General features: G+C 40.1%; 3 protein-coding genes across 3 annotated transcripts in view; 2 read left to right on the top strand and 1 right to left on the bottom strand.

Annotated features, from left to right (window-relative positions):
- Positions 1–2,406, bottom strand: part of LOC113156689 (interferon-induced protein with tetratricopeptide repeats 5-like) — a 5,312-nt gene extending 2,906 nt beyond the window's left edge. Inside the window, exons 1-4 of the mRNA XM_026351935.1 lie at positions 2,336–2,406; positions 1,769–1,930; positions 1,268–1,457; positions 11–215 (exon numbers count right to left, since the gene is read on the bottom strand). Of these exons, the coding sequence (XP_026207720.1) occupies positions 11–215; positions 1,268–1,457; positions 1,769–1,930; positions 2,336–2,340 (562 nt within the window). The 5' untranslated portion in view covers positions 2,341–2,406. The remainder of the gene's footprint in view (positions 1–10; positions 216–1,267; positions 1,458–1,768; positions 1,931–2,335) is intronic.
- A 3,499-nt stretch (positions 2,407–5,905) lies between these two features.
- Positions 5,906–13,400, top strand: LOC113156688 (interferon-induced protein with tetratricopeptide repeats 1B-like). Its single transcript, XM_026351934.1, has 10 exons — positions 5,906–5,982; positions 6,282–6,452; positions 7,206–7,395; positions 7,862–8,053; positions 8,148–8,375; positions 11,830–11,977; positions 12,409–12,532; positions 12,724–12,865; positions 13,152–13,199; positions 13,281–13,400. The coding sequence occupies exons 1-10, from the start codon at positions 5,906–5,908 to the stop codon at positions 13,398–13,400; spliced, it is 1,440 nt and encodes a 479-aa protein (XP_026207719.1).
- Positions 13,401–17,923: 4,523 nt separating this feature from the next.
- On the top strand, positions 17,924–19,118 carry ch25h (cholesterol 25-hydroxylase). Its single transcript, XM_026350605.1, has 2 exons — positions 17,924–18,368; positions 18,634–19,118. The coding sequence occupies exons 1-2, from the start codon at positions 17,946–17,948 to the stop codon at positions 18,964–18,966; spliced, it is 756 nt and encodes a 251-aa protein (XP_026206390.1). The 5' UTR covers positions 17,924–17,945; the 3' UTR covers positions 18,967–19,118.
- Positions 19,119–23,729: the final 4,611 nt, after the last annotated feature.

Here is a 23,729-nt window from a genome sequence, read left to right as displayed (position 1 = left end):
AGTGATTGGCTGATAGAAAGTACCTCTTCTGTGCGATAGAGGGCGATAGCATAGCCTTTGTTCCATTCATATCTGTCAGGCTGCAGCTTCAGGGCTCTGCGGAAACAGTCGATGGCTTTGCTGTAATAGGACTTGGACAACTTGAGGTAGGTCCAGGCCTTTTCTCCATACACCTCTGGGTGGAGGTCAGTGGAGGAGTCAACCGGATACTTCACCTGCCGAGAGTGAGAAACAAGACATACATCTTCTCTTATCCACTTTTTGAACATGTTTCTGATTCTTTCTTTCTTTTAGAGCTGATTGGCTTTGTGGCATTTTGTGTCGAAGTCAGCTAAGAACTTCAATCATACTCTATTTTCAGTATTTAGAGTTTCAAACTACAGCGACCACAGACTGTTGAAGCAGTTTGCAGCTGAAGTCTTTATCCAACAAGACTAAACAAATATCGGGAGCCTAAGCGAAACCAGATTATGTTCCAATAATAAGAATTCCTCTCTGAACATGTTTAACATCACTAACAACTAAAGCTCTTCCAGCCTTGACACACAGTCTTAATTAATATTGTATTATAGTATTTGGTGTGTTTAGAGAGGTAAAGTAGGTATCTTATCTTAAATTTATCTTAAATAATTGTTTATTCACTACTTAGGTTTGTAGTGGTCTTTAAATACTCAAATTCCCATGAGTCCTAGGCACTGACGACACGCAACAACAGTTCAAACAGAAGTGGTGAGGCCACGAGTGAGTCAACCGTTCGCAGTAAGTTTTTAGACACATCAGGACAGAGAGAACTGAACACTGCACATTTGTAGACGGGAATGGAAAAACCAGAATCAAATGTCTGAGAATCACCAAGGTTTAAACTTGTAATAGCCTGTTCTGTGGTTGTTGGTGACTCCACTTTGAATATGGAACAAAATCCGGACCTGCTTCGTTTTTATTTTTTATTATTTTTTAAAGAGCTACAGGTTACTATAACTTCATGTTTCCTATTCTCATCAATGTGTCAGAGATGCCTGGAGGGAGTTTGATGAAATCCCTCACCCCTCAGGATGGACTCCTGCCCCACCCCGTTCTCCTAGAGAATTTCAGCAGAAAACATGTCAGAAACAGATCAGACGAAGCAGAAGCTTCTACTGTACAATAGCTCTGAGCAGGAACATTCTCCTCTGAGTGAACAACTCACAGATTCTTTTTTAACCTTTGGAAAAACCTTTCTGGAAATGGGTTTGTAATTTGCAGTTTTTTCCCTCATGTGTTTACAGACCAGAACGTCCTGGACTCTCTTGTAGAAGTTCTGCGACTGTGTGTAGTCTCCTCTGTGGTACTTCAGCCAGGCCAGGTCTCCGTACGTCACGATGAGACGAAGATCGCTCTCCTCACCGTAACACTCTCTGATCTTCTCCTCTGACTGGCTAAGAATTGATTCCGCCTCTTCTGGTCGACCCTGAAGATACCTGGACAGGTGAGGAGGTTTTTAAATCATCACTGACTGTGCTGGTCTAATAAATTAGATCTTTGTTCAACTCTGTCACTAGGACAAATTCTGTTTCAGCTGAGCTTCATCTGTCCTAAAGCTGTAGAACTAAATTATATTTGCTCCCTTGTCATGCACAGACACGTGGGTAATGGTGTATTGATTTGAAGAACTGCTGAACTTCCCTTTTTTCTGCTCTTAGCTAGTTACAACATCACAGTGCTTACACACACACTTTACTGGAAAACAGACTGAAACAGCTTCTGTGTGGACACAGCTTCAGTCCTGTACCTGACATACGCCAGGAAGCAGCAGGAGTGGGCCACCGCCCTTTGCTGTCCCAGCTCCTGGTCTTCATCCTGCTGCTCCAGCTCCAGGTCTTCTTTCTTCAGATCCCAGGTGAAGTGACTTTGCAGCTGCTGCAGTCTAGAATACAGATCCTCGCCTGCATCACTGAAACACAAACACAAAATCTTCTTTATGTCCTTGATGTAAACTGCTCCTGCTTACAGCTGCTGCCACAAGTTGGAGCTGGTTGTTTCACTGCACTGTCAAACATTTAGATGTTCAGATTTTTCCTCCTATTTAGGCATTTTCAGACTTTTAGTGTTTTTCTGTTCTTGTTGTTTCTCTGTTTATTTGCTGTGTAAAACTTTATTCTGATGCTATTTGAATAAAATAATAATAAGATAAGATAATAAATGAAATGATGAAACTGAGAAATCCATTTGGAATTTAATGTCATCTTTGATTTGATTTTCCACAAACTAATTCTGACGCCTGAAGTAGTCATGAACAAAAAAAAAACAGCTGAAACATTTAAGAGAAGAAATAAAGTAGAGTCAGTAACAAACTCACGTCATCCTCAGGTTTGGAGCTGTGAGCTGGGATCAAGTGTCCTGCTGTGAAGTGAAGCAGCATCAGTGATGAGAAGGAAAGAAACTAAACAGAAAGTAAGAGCTGACATCAGGAAATAAAACTAGTGATGCCTTCACTGTCTCCTCTGACATCCTGTTAGAAAAGAATTCCTCACAACTCACACAGACATCTTATTAAGACTCCACATGTTGTTGTCTGGTTATAGTGTCATATGTGTGTGTTTCATCTTGGACAGATGACAGATCAGGAACAGCAGCACTAACTAGGTCTGATAGGGTTTGATAACCTTTAAAATTAACTAGGGGGCTTGTGCACTTTATATTTATATTTTATTTTCAGATCATTTAAAAGTAATTAGAATTTAAATTTCTATAAAATCACAATTTGATTTTGCTCTCAAAGTTCTGTGAATCAACAGAACTCCCAGTGATGGTCTGATCCTCGTTAAAACCTGAGACATCTGTTCTGCCTGAATGAAGACCCAAGCATCCTCTCCGAGGAAGGCCTGGGGGGTAATCTTAGTAGTTGTTCCAGTTAAGAGTTTGGTGTTACGTGAGTCATCTGCATGACTTGTGATAATTTAACCATTGACCTAATTTAAGACGTGTCATTAATGATATTGTTCACCATTAATAAATGATCAAGTCACACATTTACATTTACATTTAGTCATTTAGCAGACTCTTTTATCCAAAGAGACTTACAAGTGAGGAACAAGGCAAAAAATCTAAGTCAAGGAGAAAAAACTGTGAAAACAGAAGAGTTTCTGTTTCAAGAGATGTGAGAACAAAAGTGCAAAGGAAGATGGTGAAGAGTTCTGTTTTCAGCAGTTTTTTAAATATTCAAGTGAGGTGGCTGAGCGTGCAGAGTTTGGCAGCTCATTCCACCATCGTGGGATCACTGAGCTGAACAGTTTTCCTTGGTGTCGACTGTGTGGTGCTGGTACCACCAGACGACGTTCCCTGGTTGAGCGCAGTGGACGGGAGGGGATGTAGACCTGAACGATTGAATGAGATAAGATGGAGCTGTGGAGTTCACCACTCTGTAGGCAAGAGACAGAGCTTTGAACTTGATCCTTGCAGCCACAGGAAGCCAGTGCAAAGATCTGAAGAGCGGTGTGACATGAGACCTTTTTGGTTGATTGAAAACAAGGCGTGCTGCTGACTTTGGATCATCTGGAGGGGTTTGGTCGTGGATGCCGGTAAACCCATCAGCAGTGCATTGTAGTTTGTAGTCAAGACGAGATAAGATCAACGCCTGTACAATGAGTTGGGTCGTGTACTCCGTCAGGTAGGGTCTGATCTTTCTGATATTGTGGAGGTCATATCTACACGACTTAGAGACTGTGGCGATGTGTTCCATCTATCCACATTCTCCTCTAATCTGTCAAATGAAAACTTCTAAATGATTTAGATCTTCATGCACCATTGTCTGGGACATGAAAGAGGAAAAAGGTTTCATGGTAAAACGTACTGCTCTGGTTCCAGAATGAAGAGGCTGAAGAAATGAACATTTGTGTATCCAGAATAACAACAGTGATGATGATGGTGACTAGTAACTGATCACCTAAGGCCATAGTGACGGGATAATGTGTTAATGGTGAACAAGATGTATGGCACATCTTCAGCACTGATTCGAGTTATACATGAGTTAAACTTCAGTGAAGTGCACAATTTGTTCCCACACCGTAAAGTGTTACGTTGATTATTTATTGTTTGATGGTTGGTTTGTGTACTGATTGAAACTTAATGACAATCCAGCCACATGTGGTCAAATATCTGAAAAGCTAAACACTTTCCCATCAGCATCCACAGTACCATGAGCATCATTTTTATTAACAAATGTTTGCATGATAAAATCCCAAAGTTAGACAGTAACGGGATTGTGAGCATGTTAGTATTCATTATTTCAGGCATTGGCCCATATTTAATAAATGATATTTTACTTTAAACATCAAGTTGAGTTCCTGGATTGAATTTCACTCCACCCATGAATGTGGGTATATTTCTTTCCTTTGCGTTGTTGGAAGTGTGTTGCGTTGTCAGGTAGTCGCCATCATGTTTGACTGCAAAGACCATGTCACAACATGAAACTCAACTGTAAATTTTTTCCATTTTTAGATCAAGTTTCCATCAGAAAGTTTGTGGTTTGCTTTCAATTCGTTATGTTTATGTTTAATTCTATCAAAGTTTATGTTTGCATTTTTGGACCAAATGACACAAAAATGTTTTATTGAATCAGTGTGAGGCTGGTAAAGAAAGAAAATGAAATAGACTTGTTGGGTCTAATGGCGTCACTTGAGTGGAACCTGCTGAAAAAAATTAAAATTGAGTTCATCTAAATGGTAATTGACATGTTAAAATTACACAGGTCAAACATGTAGATTGTAAATATACTATTCAAGTCAATATAACATCATTGAATTGAGGTGGCTCATACTTAATAATAATCTTGTGTTCATCAGAATTTAATTTAATTAGTTAAATTACCAAACTTTAAGTTCTAAATCTTAACGAAGCTTAACATGTTTGCTGTAAAACTAAAATAAGACAAATTGGAGGAAACTATTGACAAAATTTAAATTACAGTCAGTCTTTCATTTTTTGGAGTGAAGAACCCCAAGTTTCTTCCTGTGCGCCACTTTGGCTTCTTGAGTAGCAGCTTTGTTGTGTCACTGTGTGTTTGAACAGGTCAGTGACAAACAACAGGTTCAGAATTGTTTGCTGTGTCAATCAAATAATCACAAGAAACACTGAAGAGACCAGAAAAACAAATACGATCACAGGTAAGACACAATAGATTCATCCAGAACTCCGTGACTGACTGAATCACAGGTTAGATGTCGTCTGTAGACAATAAGTGTTTAACCGAAAAACAATAATCCAAATACTGTGAAAGCAACTCGACTCTTTTTAAGGCAAAAACATGGAATCTATATATCATCATATACAGTTTATGATGTTGAAGGTGAACAGGAGGACTAGGTGTTGTTGATCCCACTGAGACTGAACAGAAACTCAGGCCTCAGATTCACACTGAAGAAATGAAACTGAACAGGAGTCTGATGATGCTTCACTGCCCAGTCTGAAATCATGTAAAGGAGAGACCTACACTGTGTCTGCACTGAAAGAGAAGCATGATCGGCACGTTAGCAGAGCAACAGCTTCAGCTTCGATGCTGCATGTGTGTCAACACAGGAGGCATTCAGGTGCAGTACAAAGTGTAGCTTATCTGTGTTTTGGAAGTAGAAGAACTGTGGGTGATGTCAGGTAGAAAACCTTTAGTTTTAAAAAGAGAAGGAGTCATTTTTTATAGGTTCACAGTCTGATGCTGTGTGACAACTGTTCATCAGCTAAAACAGAATCAGACACAAACTCCTCAGTCATCGTGTTGCTGCTGTCGGCTCCACACTTCAATGATAACTTCACATTGATATGATTGTGTGAAGAGCAGGATGATGAGTTACTTTCACTGTGAGATTCTCCCAGTCATACTCCTAATCAGCCTTCTTCCCATCACCATCATCATCATCTTCCTCCTCTTATCACAATGAATCAGCCTCTGGACTCATCTGGATCAGTGCTGCGACTTTTCTCTGCTGAGTATCACGAATATTTCAACATGAGGTGAGTTGATTTCAGTCCTCAATAAAAAACAGGAACATAAAAAACTTCAAGTCAAACAAGTATTTTATTATTTTTATATTCTAGATGATTCATTTATCTACTTCTGCATGAACTATGTTATACTGTAGGTTCTGCTGCACAGTTTTGTTCTGTGGGTCTGGTTTTCATTTGTTTGTGCTGGAACTCACCTTCAATCTCGAGGTCTCATTTGATCTTATCTGAGTGATTGTGATATAAAAAGAGAAGATTCAGTTTATAGATGTTCTTCTTCTTCAGATGTTCTCTTTCTGTCCTTGCAGCAGTCATGCAGACACAGATCTTCAGTCCCAGCTGAAGCAGCTGCAGAGTCGCTTCACCTGGGATCTGAGGCAGGAAGACATGGACCTGGACGACCTGAGCAGGCAACTCCAAGATGCCAGAGAGCAGCAGGGTGAACAGTTCCATGCTTACAGCCACCTGGCTTATGTCAGGTACAGGACCATCACTGATTTGATTTATTCTGGCAGGTTCAAATCTAGCGGGGTGACAGTGCACAGACAGAACACCGTCAGCATTTGTCCACAAACAGACTTCATCAGCCACCTGCTTCCCGATGGTGACGTTTTCTCTTGATTCGAGGCTTCGGCCGACTGTAGACTGTTTCAAAAAACAGCTAAAGAGAATTAATGACACTGCTACTTTCTCCTTTTGATGTATGTTTGATATGTTTTATGCTTTGATTAACACACAAATGTAAAGTGTTTTACAAAGAAGCTAAATTATTATTATCATTATGCAAACGAAAACAAAGACTGTTTCAAACCCGACTGTTAACATGGCGCTGCTCTGATCTCGACCCCTTCACCACCAGCACAACAATTTAATCCAAGGAACCAGTTTCCACATTTCGTTTGTGACTTCTAGTGGGTCAGAACTAAATTTAAAAGTGGTTCCAACTGTGAATAACATGATTAGAAACACATGAAAAGTGTGATGCTCTGGTCCTAGTACAGTACTGAGGTGCTGACAGGTTCACAGTAGTAGGTTGGTGTCGGTAGGTGTAGGTTCTGCTCTGAGTCTGACTGAACACCACGTTCTATAAAATGATTCTAACAGCTCCCTGCTGTTAACAAACTACCCAGGGAAGAACTCAGGAAGGATTGTTCAGATTCCTATTCCTGTTCTGATCCTGACCACTGATCCATTAGTTCACTTCAGCCTCTGTCCTCCTCACCTGTCCTCAGGTATCTTCAGGGTCGACCAGAAGAGGCGGAATCAATTCTCAGCCAGTCAGAGGAGAAGATCAGAGAGTGTTACGGTGAGAAGAGCGATCTTCGTCTCATTGTGATGTACGGAGACCTGGCCTGGCTGAAGTACCACAGAGGAGACTACACACAGTCGCAGAACTACTACAAGAGAGTCCAGGACGTTCTGGTACAAAACACCAACAGCATCACCTGCGGGGCGGGAATGTAACTAAGTACATTACTAAGTACACTTTGATGGTGCATATACTCCACTACAGTTGTAGTTACCAGTTACTTTTAATTACCTAACTTAGCCTAACCTAACCTACTCTTTTTGGCGAGTGACTCCACTGAGGTGAAATATTTCATTATTTAATTAAATCTATTTAGGTATTCGGAACTCAATTAGTACTTCTTGCTTCAGATTATTAAATCAAATCATAGTTTGTTGATACTGTCTCAGTGGTTTTTCAGCCTTTACAGCCTTAGTCCTCAGTTCAGGATCCACTGGGATCACCTCTGAGCGTGATCAGCACACTGAAACACAGTTTACCTCCACGTGAGCTGCAGCAGATATTCAAAGGACACAGGTGTCATGTACATCATGACTGTAGCTGTTCTGATCACATCTTACAACATCTCTAACTCTGCAGTTTCAGCATCCCACTGGTTCCCCCGCTGTTCTCCACCCAGAGGTTTATGGAGAGAAGGCCTGGACCTTCCTCAAGTTCTCTGTATCCTACCACCACAAAGCCATCGACTGTTTCTGCAGAGCGCTGGAGCTGCAGCCTGATGCCAGCGAGTGGAACAAAGGCTACACAATAGCTCTGTACCGCACAGAACCGGTACGATCGCACGGCGTCGATTAGCATGTGTTAGTGGTCATTTTGTGCATTGTGTATCTTTGTAGTCAGTCTCTGCTGCAACTTGGTTTCACAGAGAAATGCAGAAACAACTCCAGGAGCTGAGGACTCTCCAGCCACCAAACAGCTCAGTCGAGCGTTGGACCTGGACCCTGATGATGGCTTCCTGCTGGCTCTGCTGGCTCTGAAACTTGCAGCCCATCACAAACACCAGGAGGCTAAAAGTCTGGTAGAGAGAGCACTGCTGCTCAGTCCTGACGATCCACAGGTCATCTGCCACGTTGGCCGGTACCTTCGCCAACAGGTATCGCTGCACAGTCAATGTTCAAAAAATCATATTCCATTTAAAGTTAATTTATCAAAAAAATGATATGTGAGACAATGGGAGGACATCAGATTCATCTGTGAGCTGAGAAATGTCTCAGACCAGAACGGACTAAGCAGAAAACAACACACAAGTTAGAGAACTAGTGCTGAGGATTACTGAGAACTACAGAAAACTACAGAGAATTAATGAGAACTACTGAGATTTAATGGGAACTTCTGAGAATTAAGGGGAACTACTGAGAATTAATGGGAACTACAGAAAACTAAAGAGCATTAATGAGAACTACTGAGAATTAATGGGAACTACAGAAAACTACAGAGCATTAATGAGAACTACTGAGAATTAATGAGAACTACAGAAAACTACAGAGAATTAATGAGAACTACTGAGAATTAATGAGAACTACTGAGAATTAATGAGAACTACAGAAAACTACAGAGCATTAATGAGAACTACTGAGAATTAATGAGAACTACAGAAAACTACTGAGAACTATTGAGAACTACTGAGAATTAATGACAATTAATGAGAATTAATGAGAACTACTGAGAATTAATGAGAACTACAGAAAACTACAGAGAATTAATGAGAACTACTGAGATTTAATGAGAACTACTGAGAATTAATGAGAACTACTGAGAATTAATGAGAACTACAGAAAACTACAGAGAATTAATGAGAACTACTGAGATTTAATGAGAAGTACAGAAAACTACTGAGAACTAATTAGAACTACTGAGAACTTTTGAGAACTACTGAGAATTAATGAGAACTACTGAGAATTAATGAGAACTACAGAAAACTACAGAGAATTAATGAGAACTACTGAGATTTAATGAGAACTACTGAGAATTAATGAGAACTACTGAGATTTAATGAGAAGTACAGAAAACTACTGAGAACTAATTAGAACTACTGAGAACTTTGAGAACTACTGAGAACTACTGAGAATTAATTAGAACCAATGAGAATTAATGAGAACTACTGAGAATTACTGAGAACTACTGAGAATTACTGAGAACTACTGAGAATTAATGAGAACTACTGAGATTTAATGAGAACTACTGAGAATTACTGAGAATTAATGAGAACTACTGAGAACTACAGAGAATTAATGAGAACTACTGAGAATTAATGGGAACTACAGAAAACTACAGAGCATTAATGAGAACTACTGAGAATTAATGAGAACTACAGAAAACTACAGAGAATTAATGGGAACTACTGAGATTTAATGGGAACTACTGAGAATTAATGGGAACTACAGAAAACTACAGAGCATTAATGAGAACTACTGAGAATTAATGGGAACTACAGAAAACTAAAGAGCATTAATGAGAACTACTGAGAATTAATGAGAAGTACAGAAAACTACTGAGAACTATTGAGAACTACTGAGAATTAATGACAATTAATGAGAATTAATGAGAACTACTGAGAATTAATGAGAACTACAGAAAACTACAGAGAATTAATGAGAACTACTGAGAACTTTTGAGAACTACTGAGAATTAATGAGAACTACTGAGAATTAATGAGAACTACTGAGAATTAATGAGAACTACTGAGAATTAATGAGAACTACTGAGAATTAATGAGAACTACAGAAAACTACTGAGAATTAATGAGAACTACTGAGAATTAATGAGAACTACTGAGATTTAATGAGAACTACTGAGAATTACTGAGAATTAATGAGAACTACTGAGAACTACAGAGAATTAATGAGAACTACTGAGAATTAATGGGAACTACAGAAAACTACAGAGCATTAATGAGAACTACTGAGAATTAATGAGAACTACAGAAAACTACAGAGAATTAATGGGAACTACTGAGATTTAATGGGAACTACTGAGAATTAATGGGAACTACAGAAAACTACAGAGCATTAATGAGAACTACTGAGAATTAATGGGAACTACAGAAAACTAAAGAGCATTAATGAGAACTACTGAGAATTAATGAGAAGTACAGAAAACTACTGAGAACTATTGAGAACTACTGAGAATTAATGACAATTAATGAGAATTAATGAGAACTACTGAGAATTAATGAGAACTACAGAAAACTACAGAGAATTAATGAGAACTACTGAGATTTAATGAGAACTACTGAGAATTAATGAGAACTACTGAGAATTAATGAGAACTACAGAAAACTACAGAGAATTAATGAGAACTACTGAGAACTTTTGAGAACTACTGAGAATTAATGAGAACTACTGAGAATTAATGAGAACTACAGAAAACTACAGAGAATTAATGAGAACTACTGAGAACTTTTGAGAACTACTGAGAATTAATGAGAACTACTGAGAATTAATGAGAACTACTGAGAATTAATGAGAACTACTGAGAATTAATGAGAACTACTGAGAATTAATGAGAACTACAGAAAACTACAGAGAATTAATGAGAACTACTGAGAACTTTTGAGAACTACTGAGAATTAATGAGAACTACTGAGAATTAATGAGAACTACTGAGAATTAATGAGAACTACTGAGAATTAATGAGAACTACTGAGATTTAATGAGAAGTACAGAAAACTACTGAGAACTAATTAGAACTACTGAGAACTTTGAGAACTACTGAGAACTACAGAGAATTAATGAGAACTACTGAGAATTACTGAGAACTACTGAGAATTAATGAGAACCAATGAGAATTAATGAGAACTACTGAGAATTACTGAGAACTACTGAGAATTACTGAGAACTACTGAGAATTAATTAGAACCAATGAGAATTAATGACAACTACTGAGAATTACTGAGAACTACTGAGAATTAATGAGAACTACTGAGAATTAATGAGAACCAATGAGAACTAATTAGAACTACTGAGAATTACTGAGAACTACTGAGAATTAATGAGAACTACAGAAAACTACAGAGAATTAATGAGAACTACTGAGAATTAATGAGAACTACTGAGAATTACTGAGAACTACTGAGAATTAATGAGAACTACTGAGAACTACAGAGAATTAATGAGAACTACTGAGAATTAATGAGAACTACGTAGAATTAATGAGAACTACTGAGAATTAATGAGAAGTACAGAAAACTACTGAGAACTAATTAGAACTACTGAGAACTACTGAGAATTAATGAGACCTACTGAGAATCAGCGGCTGGTTAGTGTAGTGGTAACATCACTGCCTCCCATGTGGGAGACTGGGGTTCATATCCCAGCTGTGTCCTACCTCCAGTAGCGGTCCTTAGGCAAGACCTCCTCACGCTGCCCTGCCTACACTTGTACCTTGTAACTTGTAAGTCGCGTTGGATAAAACTAAATAAAAAATAAATTACTAAAATGTTAATGAGAACTACTGAAAAAGAAAATAAATCTGTTATTACCAAATGTTAAAAACAAAGTTAACCCAGGAGAGAACTAGGATCATGATGGTTCCTGTTCCTGTCTCAGGGTCAGCTGGATCGGTCGATCGATCTGCTGCAGCGAGTTCTGAGGAGGAGCAGCCGGTCACATTTCATCCACCATCAGCTGGCTCTGTGCTACAGGAAGAAGAAGCTCAACCTTTTCACCAGGAGACAGTCCACTGTTGCACAAAGAGGTTTGGACTAGCACCTGCCAATCAATCACAGCAGACTGTAGGCTGACTCCGGACCAATCAGAAGCAGCAGGTGTCTAAAGTAAAAGAAGTAAAACTACAGTGTAAAATTACTGCAGTGTACCAATAGCACTTTTACAGAGTACATTTCCTACAACAAAGCACAACTCCACAGTCCACAGTCCACACAGTCCACAGCAGAGCCTTTGAACTCTTTAGGATCTTTGTTGTAGTTCTGAAAGAAACATTTTAGGATATATTTGGATATTTGCAGTGAAGCACAGATGAAACCATCCCTGCTTTTCTGTATTAATCAATCATAGATTATTATATTTCATATTTACAATCTGAATCTGTAACTAATGCTGTCAGACTGATGTAGAACAGTATCTAAAATATCAGCACCACTGCTGATGGTCTGAAACTGTGTTCAGAAATCCGTGAGTGGAGGCGTCTGTGTATTCAGCATCTGGAGGAAGCCGTCACAATAAAACCCACCTTCCTGTTCGCACTGGCTGAACTGCCACAGCAGTACATGGAAGAGGGAGATGTTGTCAGGTAACACATCTGTGTATCTGTTACCAACTGCGGACTTCACATCACTTCTTCTCTTCCTTTACTTTATTAAATTATCTCTGTCAGACTTTCACATGAACATGTACATATACACTACATATTGTACTGTATACTGGACGTATTCATTATAGTAAAGGTCTGGATCATGTTCAAGGAACCTGTCTTTGTCTCAGGGCTCAGAAGCTGATCCTACAGTCCTTGGACCTGTTGTCCAACAGGGACGAGCGTATTCGTCAGTTCGTCCACCTGCGCAGTGGACAGTTCTACCTGCACCACAACAACCAGGAGCACGAGGCTATCACACACTTCACACAGGTACCAGCGTGTGCACATTTATCATTTTAATGGGGACAGTCTGAACCAGGTGATGATGCAGGTGTGGATTACTGACTCCATGACATCAAGGTGCAGTCAGTTCAGATTAGCTCCTACATCATTTCTACATTAAATGAGACACATCAACCTGAGCTCTGAATGAACTTTGACCCATGAAAGTGCGTCTCTTTGTCAGCCTGAGTTGTCTCTGTTGTCGTCTTGTCTCCCAGTTCACCACTATGTTGCAGTGAAATGAATGCATTCTGCACACGATTCTGTCCAACAGGGTCTGCTGATCACGACGAGGACCATGGAGGGCAGACAGTGTGCTCAGGTCGGTATCAGCATGTTGTTACACTTTACATTTGGAAAGTTACGTGTCACCTTCAGATGTTCCTCATTGTTTCTGTTACAGAATCTTAGAAAGATTGCAGAACAATGTCTGGTCAGAGACAGAAGCGACATCAAGGCTCATGGTCTGCTGGGTCTGGTGAACAGATGTGAGGGAGAAGAGAGGACAGCTGGGCAGTTTTAAAAGAAAGCTACTGGGAGATACTGAGAACTACTGTTATATTTCCAATTAGTCCTATTTCTAGGTAGTCCAGCTTCCAGTTAGTCCTGTTTCCAGTTAGTCCTGTTTTCAGTTAAGCTGCAGAACTTCTGTGAATCCAGTAAAAATTCTACAATATACTATTACAAACCACTATTTACTATTTAAATCACTATTATATCAGAAAAGTTCTAAAACCTTCTGTTATCCAATAAAAGGAAACAGAAAACGTTTCCAGTGTTTTCACTAAAATACTGTTTTTACAAGTTTTACAGTACAAGTTAATTTCCAAAGATCAACGCTGTGTCACACTCATGTGTGTCATTTGTTTTCTGAGTGGGCTAACTGCAGCAATGCCTATTACCTCAGGGCTCCAGCAGGGGGAGACATCCTTACTACTCACTACTTCCCCTTCATTAAGGGTAGAAAACGAGCACTGATGCAACCCAACACCATCACAGATGCTTTTGAACCTTTCACTGAGTACAGTCCGGGAGGAATTTGTCTGATATTAGCTCAGAGAACTCTATGGTGTTTCTGGAAAGAACTGATGTTTGGCTTCCTCTTTCAGGTTGCAATTCTAGATACAGAAGTAGACCATGTTAAGTGGTTTTCAAAGTTCTCCTGAGCCCATGTTTTAATATTCATCATATTATGTGGGAATATATATACACTATACACTATATACTATATATGCACTTATACCCCATGTAACTGACACAGCTCCTCCTAGAGCACCTTACTTTAAAGTTCTCCTTGGCTTAAGCAACACAAGGTCTGAGCCCTTTGTTGATTTTCTACCCAATCACTAGCCCCCCACCTGATACCAATTGTCATCAGAACGTTTAATAAACGTTTTCACTCTATTTTCACGTGAGGTGCACGTTTCACGTTGTGCAGCATCAAACCCCCAGCTCACTCATTTGTTGTTGTTTTTTATATAATTCTGTGAGGTTGTAATCCTGCCAGGTAAAGTACCTTAAGAGGATTTCTGTTTTTATTTGGTGTCTAAATACACTGAACTGAATTGAAAAAAACATATGACATCACAGTATGATGCATCCTGAAATATCACATTATTAATCACATTAAACCACGAGAAACCATTAAAGCTCCTTCATGTGTCCACAAAAAGATTTTACATTACATTAAACATGTCCATGTCCTGCAGCCCGTGTTGGATTTGTCTCACACGTGAGACTGAGACTGTACAAACCAGATTCTGTGTTGTGAAGCTTCAACAATCCACCAGATGTCAGCGTGTCGCTTAGTAGATTTTTTTTTTTTATTCAAACAAAAAACGTCCAAGACAAAACCAACCAAATCAAGTTTATTAATACAGCACTTTAAAACAGTAAAAGTTCTTTACTTACAAAATAAATGTATTAGTAATAATATAATGTAATGTATTATTTACAAGGAAGCAAAACTAAAATAAATACAGAAGACATCTCAATTCTATGTATAAAAAAAAAACGTTTTAAGCAATGATTAAGGTTGCTTTCACACCTTAATTCGTTTGCTTTGGTTTGAATCAGTTGATAAGTTTCTATCAGTTTCTCTTCAGTTCGGTTTCGTTTCACACCGAGAAAAATCCAAACGAACCAAAACACGTCACTTATTGGTCAGATGTGTCTGAACAGAAACAGTAAATACAAGAAGAAGGTGAAGTGTTGTTCTACTGTACGTTTGTGTGACAGTAGGGAGGTGATTTCACTATGAAGGTAAACACAGGTTGGTCCTTGATCCTGTTGATTATTGTTTATTACGTTACATCACACCTGGTGTCTGTGAGACACTTCACCTCCTCACGTCTCCACGTTTGTCCTCCATTAGTCAGACAGCATGTTTTTGGTGGACAAACAAAAAAGAGGAAAATCTACACACTACCCAAAGTCCTCAAATCATGAGATTCATCGCGTTTGGTCCCGTTTTGGTTCAGTACGGGTTCTCACCAGGAGGACTGCACCAGAGTTCGATAGATGATGCGGATTGAGACCACCTTGTTTTGGGGGTCTCGGTGCGGTTGTTTTGGTGCGCGCTCGAGTGCGATTACCGTGTTCACACCGGACCAAACGAACCGCACCAAGAGGGAAAACGAACTTAAGTCCGATTTAATCGAACTAAATCCTGTAGGTGTGAAAGCAACCTTAAAAGCTGTCATGTCCCAAACTGTTCCAACATGTAGTTTATTTAAAGACTTCCAACTTAGAATCAATTCAAAGACCAACTGGAAACCAGTGATTGCTGTTGTATTACAGTGTCACATTATGACAGTATCACAGTATTACAGTGTCACATTATGACAGTATCACAGTATTACAGTATTACAGTATTATAGTATCACAGTATCACAGTATTACAGTGTCACATTATGACAGTATCACAGTATTACAGTATTACAGTATTATAGTATTGTAGTATCACAGTATCACAGTATTACAGTGTCACATTATGACAGTATCACAGTATTACAGTATCACAGTATTACAGTATTACAGTGTCACATTATGACAGTATCACAGTATTACAGTATTACAGTGTCACATTATGACAGTATCAACAGTATTACAGTATTACAGTATCACAGTATTACAGTGTCACATTATGACAGTATTACAGTGTCACATTATCACAGTATTATAGTATCACAGTATAACAGTATCACAGTATTATAGTATCACAGCATAACAGTATTACATTATCACAGTATTACAGTATCACAGTATTACAGTATCACAGTATAACAGTATTACAGTATTACAGTATCACAGTATTACAGTGTCACATTATGACAGTATCACAGTATTATAGTATCACAGTATTACAGTGTCACATTATCACAGTATTATAGTATCACAGTATAACAGTATTACAGTATTACAGTATAACAGTATCACATTATTACAGTGTCACATTATGACAGTATCACATTATCACAGTATTACAGTGTCACATTATGACAGTATCACAGTATAACAGTATCACATTATTACAGTGTCACATTATGACAGTATCACAGTATCACATTATTACAGTGTCACATTATGACAGTATCACAGTATCACATTATTACAGTGTCACATTATGACAGTATCACATTATCACAGTATAACAGTATCACATTATTACAGTGTCACATTATCACAGTATCACAGTATCACATTATTACAGTGTCACATTATGACAGTATCACAGTATCACAGTATAACAGTATCACATTATTACAGTGTCACATTATGACAGTATCACAGTATCACATTATTACAGTGTCACATTATGACAGTATCACATTATCACAGTATTACAGTATCACATTATGACAGTATCAACAGTATTACAGTATTACAGTATCACAGTATTACAGTGTCACATTATGACAGTATCACAGTATTACAGTGTCACATTATCACAGTATTATAGTATCACAGTATAACAGTATTACAGTATCACAGTATTATAGTATCACAGCATAACAGTATTACAGTATTACAGTATCACAGTATTACAGTATCACAGTATCACAGTATTACAGTATTACAGTATCACAGTATTACAGTGTCACATTATGACAGTATCACAGTATTATAGTATCACAGTATTACAGTGTCACATTATCACAGTATTATAGTATCACAGTATAACAGTATTACAGTATCACAGTATTACAGTGTCACATTATTACAGTATCACAGTATTATAGTATCACAGTATTACAGTGTCACATTATCACAGTATTATAGTATCACAGTATAACAGTATCACAGTATCACAGTATTACAGTGTCACATTATCAGTGTTATAGTATCACAGTATTACAGTGTCACATTATCACAGTATAACAGTATTACAGTATCACAGTATTACAGTGTCACATTATCACAGTATTATAGTATCACAGTATCACAGTATTATAGTATCACAGTATTACAGTATTACAGTGTCACATTATCACAGTATGACAGTATAACAGTATTACAGTATCACAGTATGACAGTATCACAGTATTACAGTATCACAGTATTACAGTGTCACATTATCACAGTATTACAGTATCCCAGTATTACAGTATCACATTATCACAGTATTACAGTATCACAGTATTACAGTATTACAGTGTCACATTATCACAGTATTACAGTATCCCAGTATTACAGTATCACATTATCGCATTATTACAGTATTGCAGTGTATGATTTCACTTCATTCTCTTTCAGTAGTCGTTTTTAATCTTTCAGTCAGTAAAACTCGTTTTTAATCTTTCAGTCAGTCACTGCCATGACAGCTGGCATGTGGGTTGGGTTTCAGTGAAAGTTTCCAGCAGTTGGAAAGTGAACCCTGCAGCCATATGACGTGCTTGTGTCAGAACTTGTCCCCAGTTTCCTGTTTTCATCTGAAACCTGCCTCCTCATTTCCTGGAGTCCCTATAAGGACCTGGTGGGTTGGGTTAGGGGCAGCCGCAGGAAATAAAAGGAGCAGATGATGAAACTCAGAGACCAGATCTCAAACTCACACTAACCAGACGGTATAATGTTGCTGCAGCCTCTCTGGACTTTCCTCCTGGGACACTCTTCCCTGCTCCACTCCCCGTTCTTCCCCGTCCTCTTCTCCCTCTCTGTCTACCTGTCCTTCTGTCTGCCCTTCCTGCTGCTGGACGTGCTGGCCCACAGGTGGACCCTGGTGCGCAGGTACAAGTTGCAGCCTCACAGCTCCATCAGCTGGGCCTCGGTGCGGAGCTGCCTGGCTTTGACGCTCTACAACCACCTGGTCTTCATCTTCCCCCTGACCGTGATGCACTGGTACCTGAGGCCGGTGCACCTGCCCGTTGAGGCCCCGGCCCTCCCCCGGCTGCTAATTCAGGTGCTGGTCTGCCTCCTGCTCTTCGACTTCCAGAGCTTCGTATGGCACTTGCTGCACCACAGAGTGCCCTGGCTCTACCGCACCTTCCACAAGGTTTGTACTTCACGATTAGAGCTGCAGAAACTAAATGAACAGCTTGAGGGAAACATCATTTATCAGGTCGTCTTCTAGAAAAAATATTTTCCCTTTGTGCTGTAACTTAGTTTTTTAAATGATCACAGCCTGTTCATTAGAGTAAAATTATTAATTATGTAGTTGTAGTATTACTGTGTACATGGTAATAACAACATCAGACTTAGAAATAAGCTAAAGTAATTGAAACAGTTAACTCACATTTCTTCTTTTCTTCCTCATCCAGGTGCACCACACATACACCTCCACCTCCGCCCTGACTGCTGAATACTCCGGGGCCTGGGAGACTCTCAGCCTGGGTGTCTTCGCTGCCGCCAACCCCCTCCTGCTGGGCTGCCACCCCCTCACCGAGCTGGCCTTCTTCATGCTAAACATCTGGCTGTCGGTGGAGGACCACTGCGGCTACGACCTGCCCTGGGCCACCCACCGTCTGGTGCCGCTGGGGCTGTATGGTGGAGCCCGCCACCACGACCTTCATCACCTCAAGTCCAAGTGCAACTATGCTCCCTACTTCACGCACTGGGACCGGCTGGCCGGGACGCTGTGCACACAGGACTGAACGGATGATATCCAGATATTGGTGCTGTTTCCTGAACTGATGTCCGTTCATCAGATGGAGAGTTGATCTAAAATGTTGCTGTCACAAAACAACTGATCTGAGAGAACAAGAAGTTTATGAATTCATCTGGATTTGAACTGGTCTGGTCCAGAACTTTTAAACTGATGAAGAAGTTTCAGAACGACCTGAAAGAACTGACTGGAAACTAGTTACATTAATGTTTTATAAACTAATGAAAAGTTGGTGATGATTCGTCACGTCATCTTTTACTTTGAAAGACTGAAGAGGAAAAGTGCAGGACACTGTTTCTATTTATTGATTCATAACTTAATTAATTTATTAAGGCTTTATTTAACCAGCACATTACTTTGTCTTACAGTGGCAATTATTTCCTGTTGGCATGCAGCTAAATCATCTCCTCGCCTGAAAGGCTGAAGATGAGAAAATGTTCATATTGAACTATATAATTAAAAATCAATTTATTTCAGCTAACATGTGGACGAGCTTCAGTTCGTCATTATTTAGTTATTTAGTTGTTTGGTAGCTGGAGTCAGATGAGGAGCTTGTCAGACTCAGATTAAGGATGGTCAGAGGAAGTGAAAAGAACGAAGTGAGAATGTGTCGACTGTGAAGTGCAGCTGGAGTCAGAGGGACGTGAATGTTTGTGCCGAAATGAAGCGTACACACAAAGTGTGAAAACAGTGTTAATGTGACGTGTGTTTGCTCTGAGGTCAATAAACTGTAAGACGAGAAGAGATGATATGTTTCTGTTTCTTATTTTATTACCGATCAAACAAAATCTGTTTTCAGCCTAATGATGCAGAGATCTAGGTCTTTGATGATGATGATGATGATGATGATGATAGTGGTGATGATGATGGTGATGCTGATGATAATGGTGATGATAATGGTGATGATGATGATGCTGATGATAATGGTGATGATGATGGTGATGGTGATGATGATGATGATGATGATGATGATGATGATGATGATGGTGGTGATGATGATGGTGATGATGATGATAGTGGTGATGATGATGGTGATGGTGATGATGATGATGATGATGATGGTGATGATGATGGTGATGGTGATGATGATGATGATGATGGTGGTGATGATGATGGTGATGATGATGATGGTGGTGATGATGATGGTGATGGTGATGATGATGATGATGATGATGATGATGATGGTGGTGATGATGATGATGATGATGGTGGTGATGGTGATGATGATGATGATGATGATGATGATGGTGGTGGTGATGGTGATGGTGATGATGGTGATGGTGATGATAGTGGCAATGATGATGATGATGATGATGATGATGATGATGGTGATGATGATGGTGATGATGATGATGATGGTGATGATGGTGGTGATGATGATGATGGAGATGTCTCAGAAACACCTGAACTTATAAACTGAGTAGAACAAGAGTCCAGACCTGAAGTTCTTCATCACTCTGACTGTGTAATAGTGTGTGTGTCAGTGTGTGTGTGTGTGTCAGTGTCTGTCTGTGTGTGTGTCAGTGTGTATGTGTGTCAGTGTGTGTGTGTGTGTGTGTGTCAGTGTCTGTCTGTGTGTCAGTGTGTGTGTCAGTCTGTGTCTGTGTGTGTGTGTCAGTGTCTCTCTGTGTGTGTGTGTCAGTGTGTGTGTGTGTGTGTGTGTGTGTGTGTGTCAGTGTCAGTGTGTGTGTGTCAGTGTCAGTGTGTGTGTGTGTGTGTCAGTGTCAGTGTGTGTGTGTGTGTGTGTCAGTGTGTGTGTGTCAGTGTGTGTGTGTCAGTGTCAGTGTGTGTGTGTCAGTGTCAGTGTGTGTGTGTGTATCTGTGTGTGTGTGTCAGTGTCAGTGTGTGTGTGTGTATCTGTGTGTGTGTGTGACTCACGCTGCCCCACAAACAAAGTTTTTTATTGTTCTCTAATCTCACTTGAATCATTCTCCTCCTGTGAACTAATCCCACTTGTTGGACATGAACTCTTTCAGTTTTGTTGTTACTGTTATGTGAAGTTGAACTTTATTGTGGTGACATGTTTGAATGTATTTCGTGTGATTTTCCTCCTGTAATTAAATTAGTTCAGGAAGCGTTTGTGCTTATGAACAGTGGAGAGCAGCAGATTTCTACGTTATTTCTAAATCTCTGAGTTCATCCAATAAGTTCAGTTTATTTTTACAGCAACAAACCACAAAAGAAACATCTCAAGGATTTTTACACAGAAAGTTCAAGACTTTACATGTACAGCACGAGGAGAGAGCAGGGAGGAACAGGCTCAACAGCCGTTTGCAGCGTTCATACAGAGCAGCATGATGTCGTCATCCTGTGTTGAACACTGAGGATCCTTCTGCCTTCATGTGGGCTGTCGCCTGGCCAGATAAAAAACGTTGGGTTGCTGATTTAACAGGTAAAAGGTTTGGTTTAACTAAGCTCATCTAAAACTGTAGTTTCTAAACGAATGAACATTGAACAGGTTTCCGAACTAATCCGAGGGTTTCAAAGGTGATCGACAGACTTTCTATGATGCAGCTGGACAAGTAGAAGGTTGTAAGTCGCTTTGGATAAAAGCTAAATAACTTCAAGAGTTGAACTGCACAGAGACGACGATAAAGTCTACAGACTTATCTAAAAGTTAAAGTTTTTGGACTGAAGAGAAGTAGGACTGTGATGAGGAAAGTGCTGACTCAGCTTCATTTACACAATCGACAGACGTTCCTGACAAAGGTGCAGTTATCTCACCTGTTTCTTTGTGTTGTTATTTACAGTATTTCTCCATCAGGTGTTGAAATCAGGAAAATGTCCCTTGACTTCCACCAAACCAAATCTCACAGATGGTACAAGTACAACCAAAGAAACACGTGTTGAATCAGTTCCACCAGTGAATTCCAGACAGCATCATTTTAGTGTCATTCAACAGAAAAACATGTCAATGTCCTTTACATAGTGAGGTTAAGACCTTACAGAACTCTAGAGAAAACCCAACAACCCCACTGAGCAGCACCAGGAGACAGAGAGGACTTCTTCTGCCTCCTTTTGTGAGATTGTGTGGATTCTTCCTCTGAACAGATGCAGTTAGGATCTTAATTCTTGTCACAACACTGTTTTTACGAGCTAAAAGACGAGCTGCTGACACGGTTCCAGAGGTTGAAGCTGTAGGATCAGTGTGACAAACGCATTCAGATGAAGTCAGACTCATGTTGGAAACTTCTGACATTTACACACACTCTCACACAAAGGTCACAGGTCGAATCTGTTTCTCCCAGAAGTCAGTGAGTCTGCATGAACGGAGCCACAGTCGCTGCAGGAAGTGGTGTCACGCTGGAGGAGGAACCTCCCGACAGAAGCAAGCAGCTTCCCAGAAACAATCAGTGAAGGAGCAGGCTGAGAGGAGAATTCCTCAGGAAGGGAGTGAGTCAGGAGAAAAAGAAATAAAAGTGTGTGACTAGACCGGGAAGTATTTCCAGGGAAAAACACAAGAAGTCTAGAGTCCTGTCTCGTTAACCAGCCGGAAAAAACTTTATTACACATTGAAAACAACAGGCCCAGCTGGGAACGCTAAATATAACTGAGCTTTAACTGTACGGAGTCCAGAGTCCAGTGTGAGGTTCTGTTAAGACAAGAAAAGGTTTAACAAAGACGCTGTATGAGGAGTTTTCTCTAATAAGCCAGACCACAGTCCTTCCTGTACCTGGACCTGGACCCACTGAGCTTAGAGTTAAAGCACCTCTGGATGTGGTTTGTCTTAAAACTGACAGAAGCTGAATGAAAGCCGGTTCTTCTTGTTTTACTGGACCCAGGTCTTTGTAACCTGCTGCTGCAGTTCGTTTAATTCACATATGCAGATAAGAAACCACACTCAATTCCTTCACACCACACAGAGACTCCAGCTGCTGAAGTCCAGGACCAGTTTGTGAGCCTGACTTTGTTAAACATGTCCTCACAGAGCAGGAAGACAACACAGCAAATAACAACATTACTTCACTGGCACCTGGTAAAGTTTTAGCCTGAAGGATCAGAGAGTCCTGATCCCAAATGTCTGCCTTTGAGATCCATGAATCAAGCAACTTACCTGGACCAACACCTGGTTCAACACCCGGACCATCACCTGGATCAACACCTGGATCAACATCTGGACCAACACCTGGTTTAACACCTGGACCAACACCTGGACCATCACCTGGATCAACACCTGGACCATCACCTGGATCAACACCTGGATCAACATCTGGACCAACACCTGGTTTAACACCTGGACCAACACCTGGACCATCACCTGGATCAACACCTGGACCATCACCTGGATCAACACCTGGATCAACATCTGGACCAACACCTGGTTTAACACCTGGACCATCACTTGGACCATCACCTGGATCAACACCTGGACCATCACTTGGACCATCACCTGGATCAACACATGGACCAACACCTGGATCAACACCTGAATCAACTCCTGGACCATCACCTGGATCAACACATGGACCAACATCTGGACCAACACCTGGTTTAACACCTGGACCATCACTTGGACCATCACCTGGATCAACACCTGGACCATCACTTGGACCATCACCTGGATCAACACATGGACCAACACCTGGATCAACACCTGAATCAACTCCTGGACCATCACTTGGACCATCACCTGGATCAACACATGGACCAACACCTGGTTTAACACCTGGACCATCACTTGGACCATCATCTGGATCAACACATGGACCAACACCTGGACCAACACCTGGATCAACACATGGACCAACACCT

Source organism: Anabas testudineus, chromosome 19 (assembly GCF_900324465.2).
Source record: "Anabas testudineus chromosome 19, fAnaTes1.2, whole genome shotgun sequence".
Lineage (NCBI taxonomy): Eukaryota > Metazoa > Chordata > Actinopteri > Anabantiformes > Anabantidae > Anabas > Anabas testudineus.
Note: the sequence above shows the minus strand (reverse complement) of the source record. Positions and strands in the feature narration are given on the sequence as shown.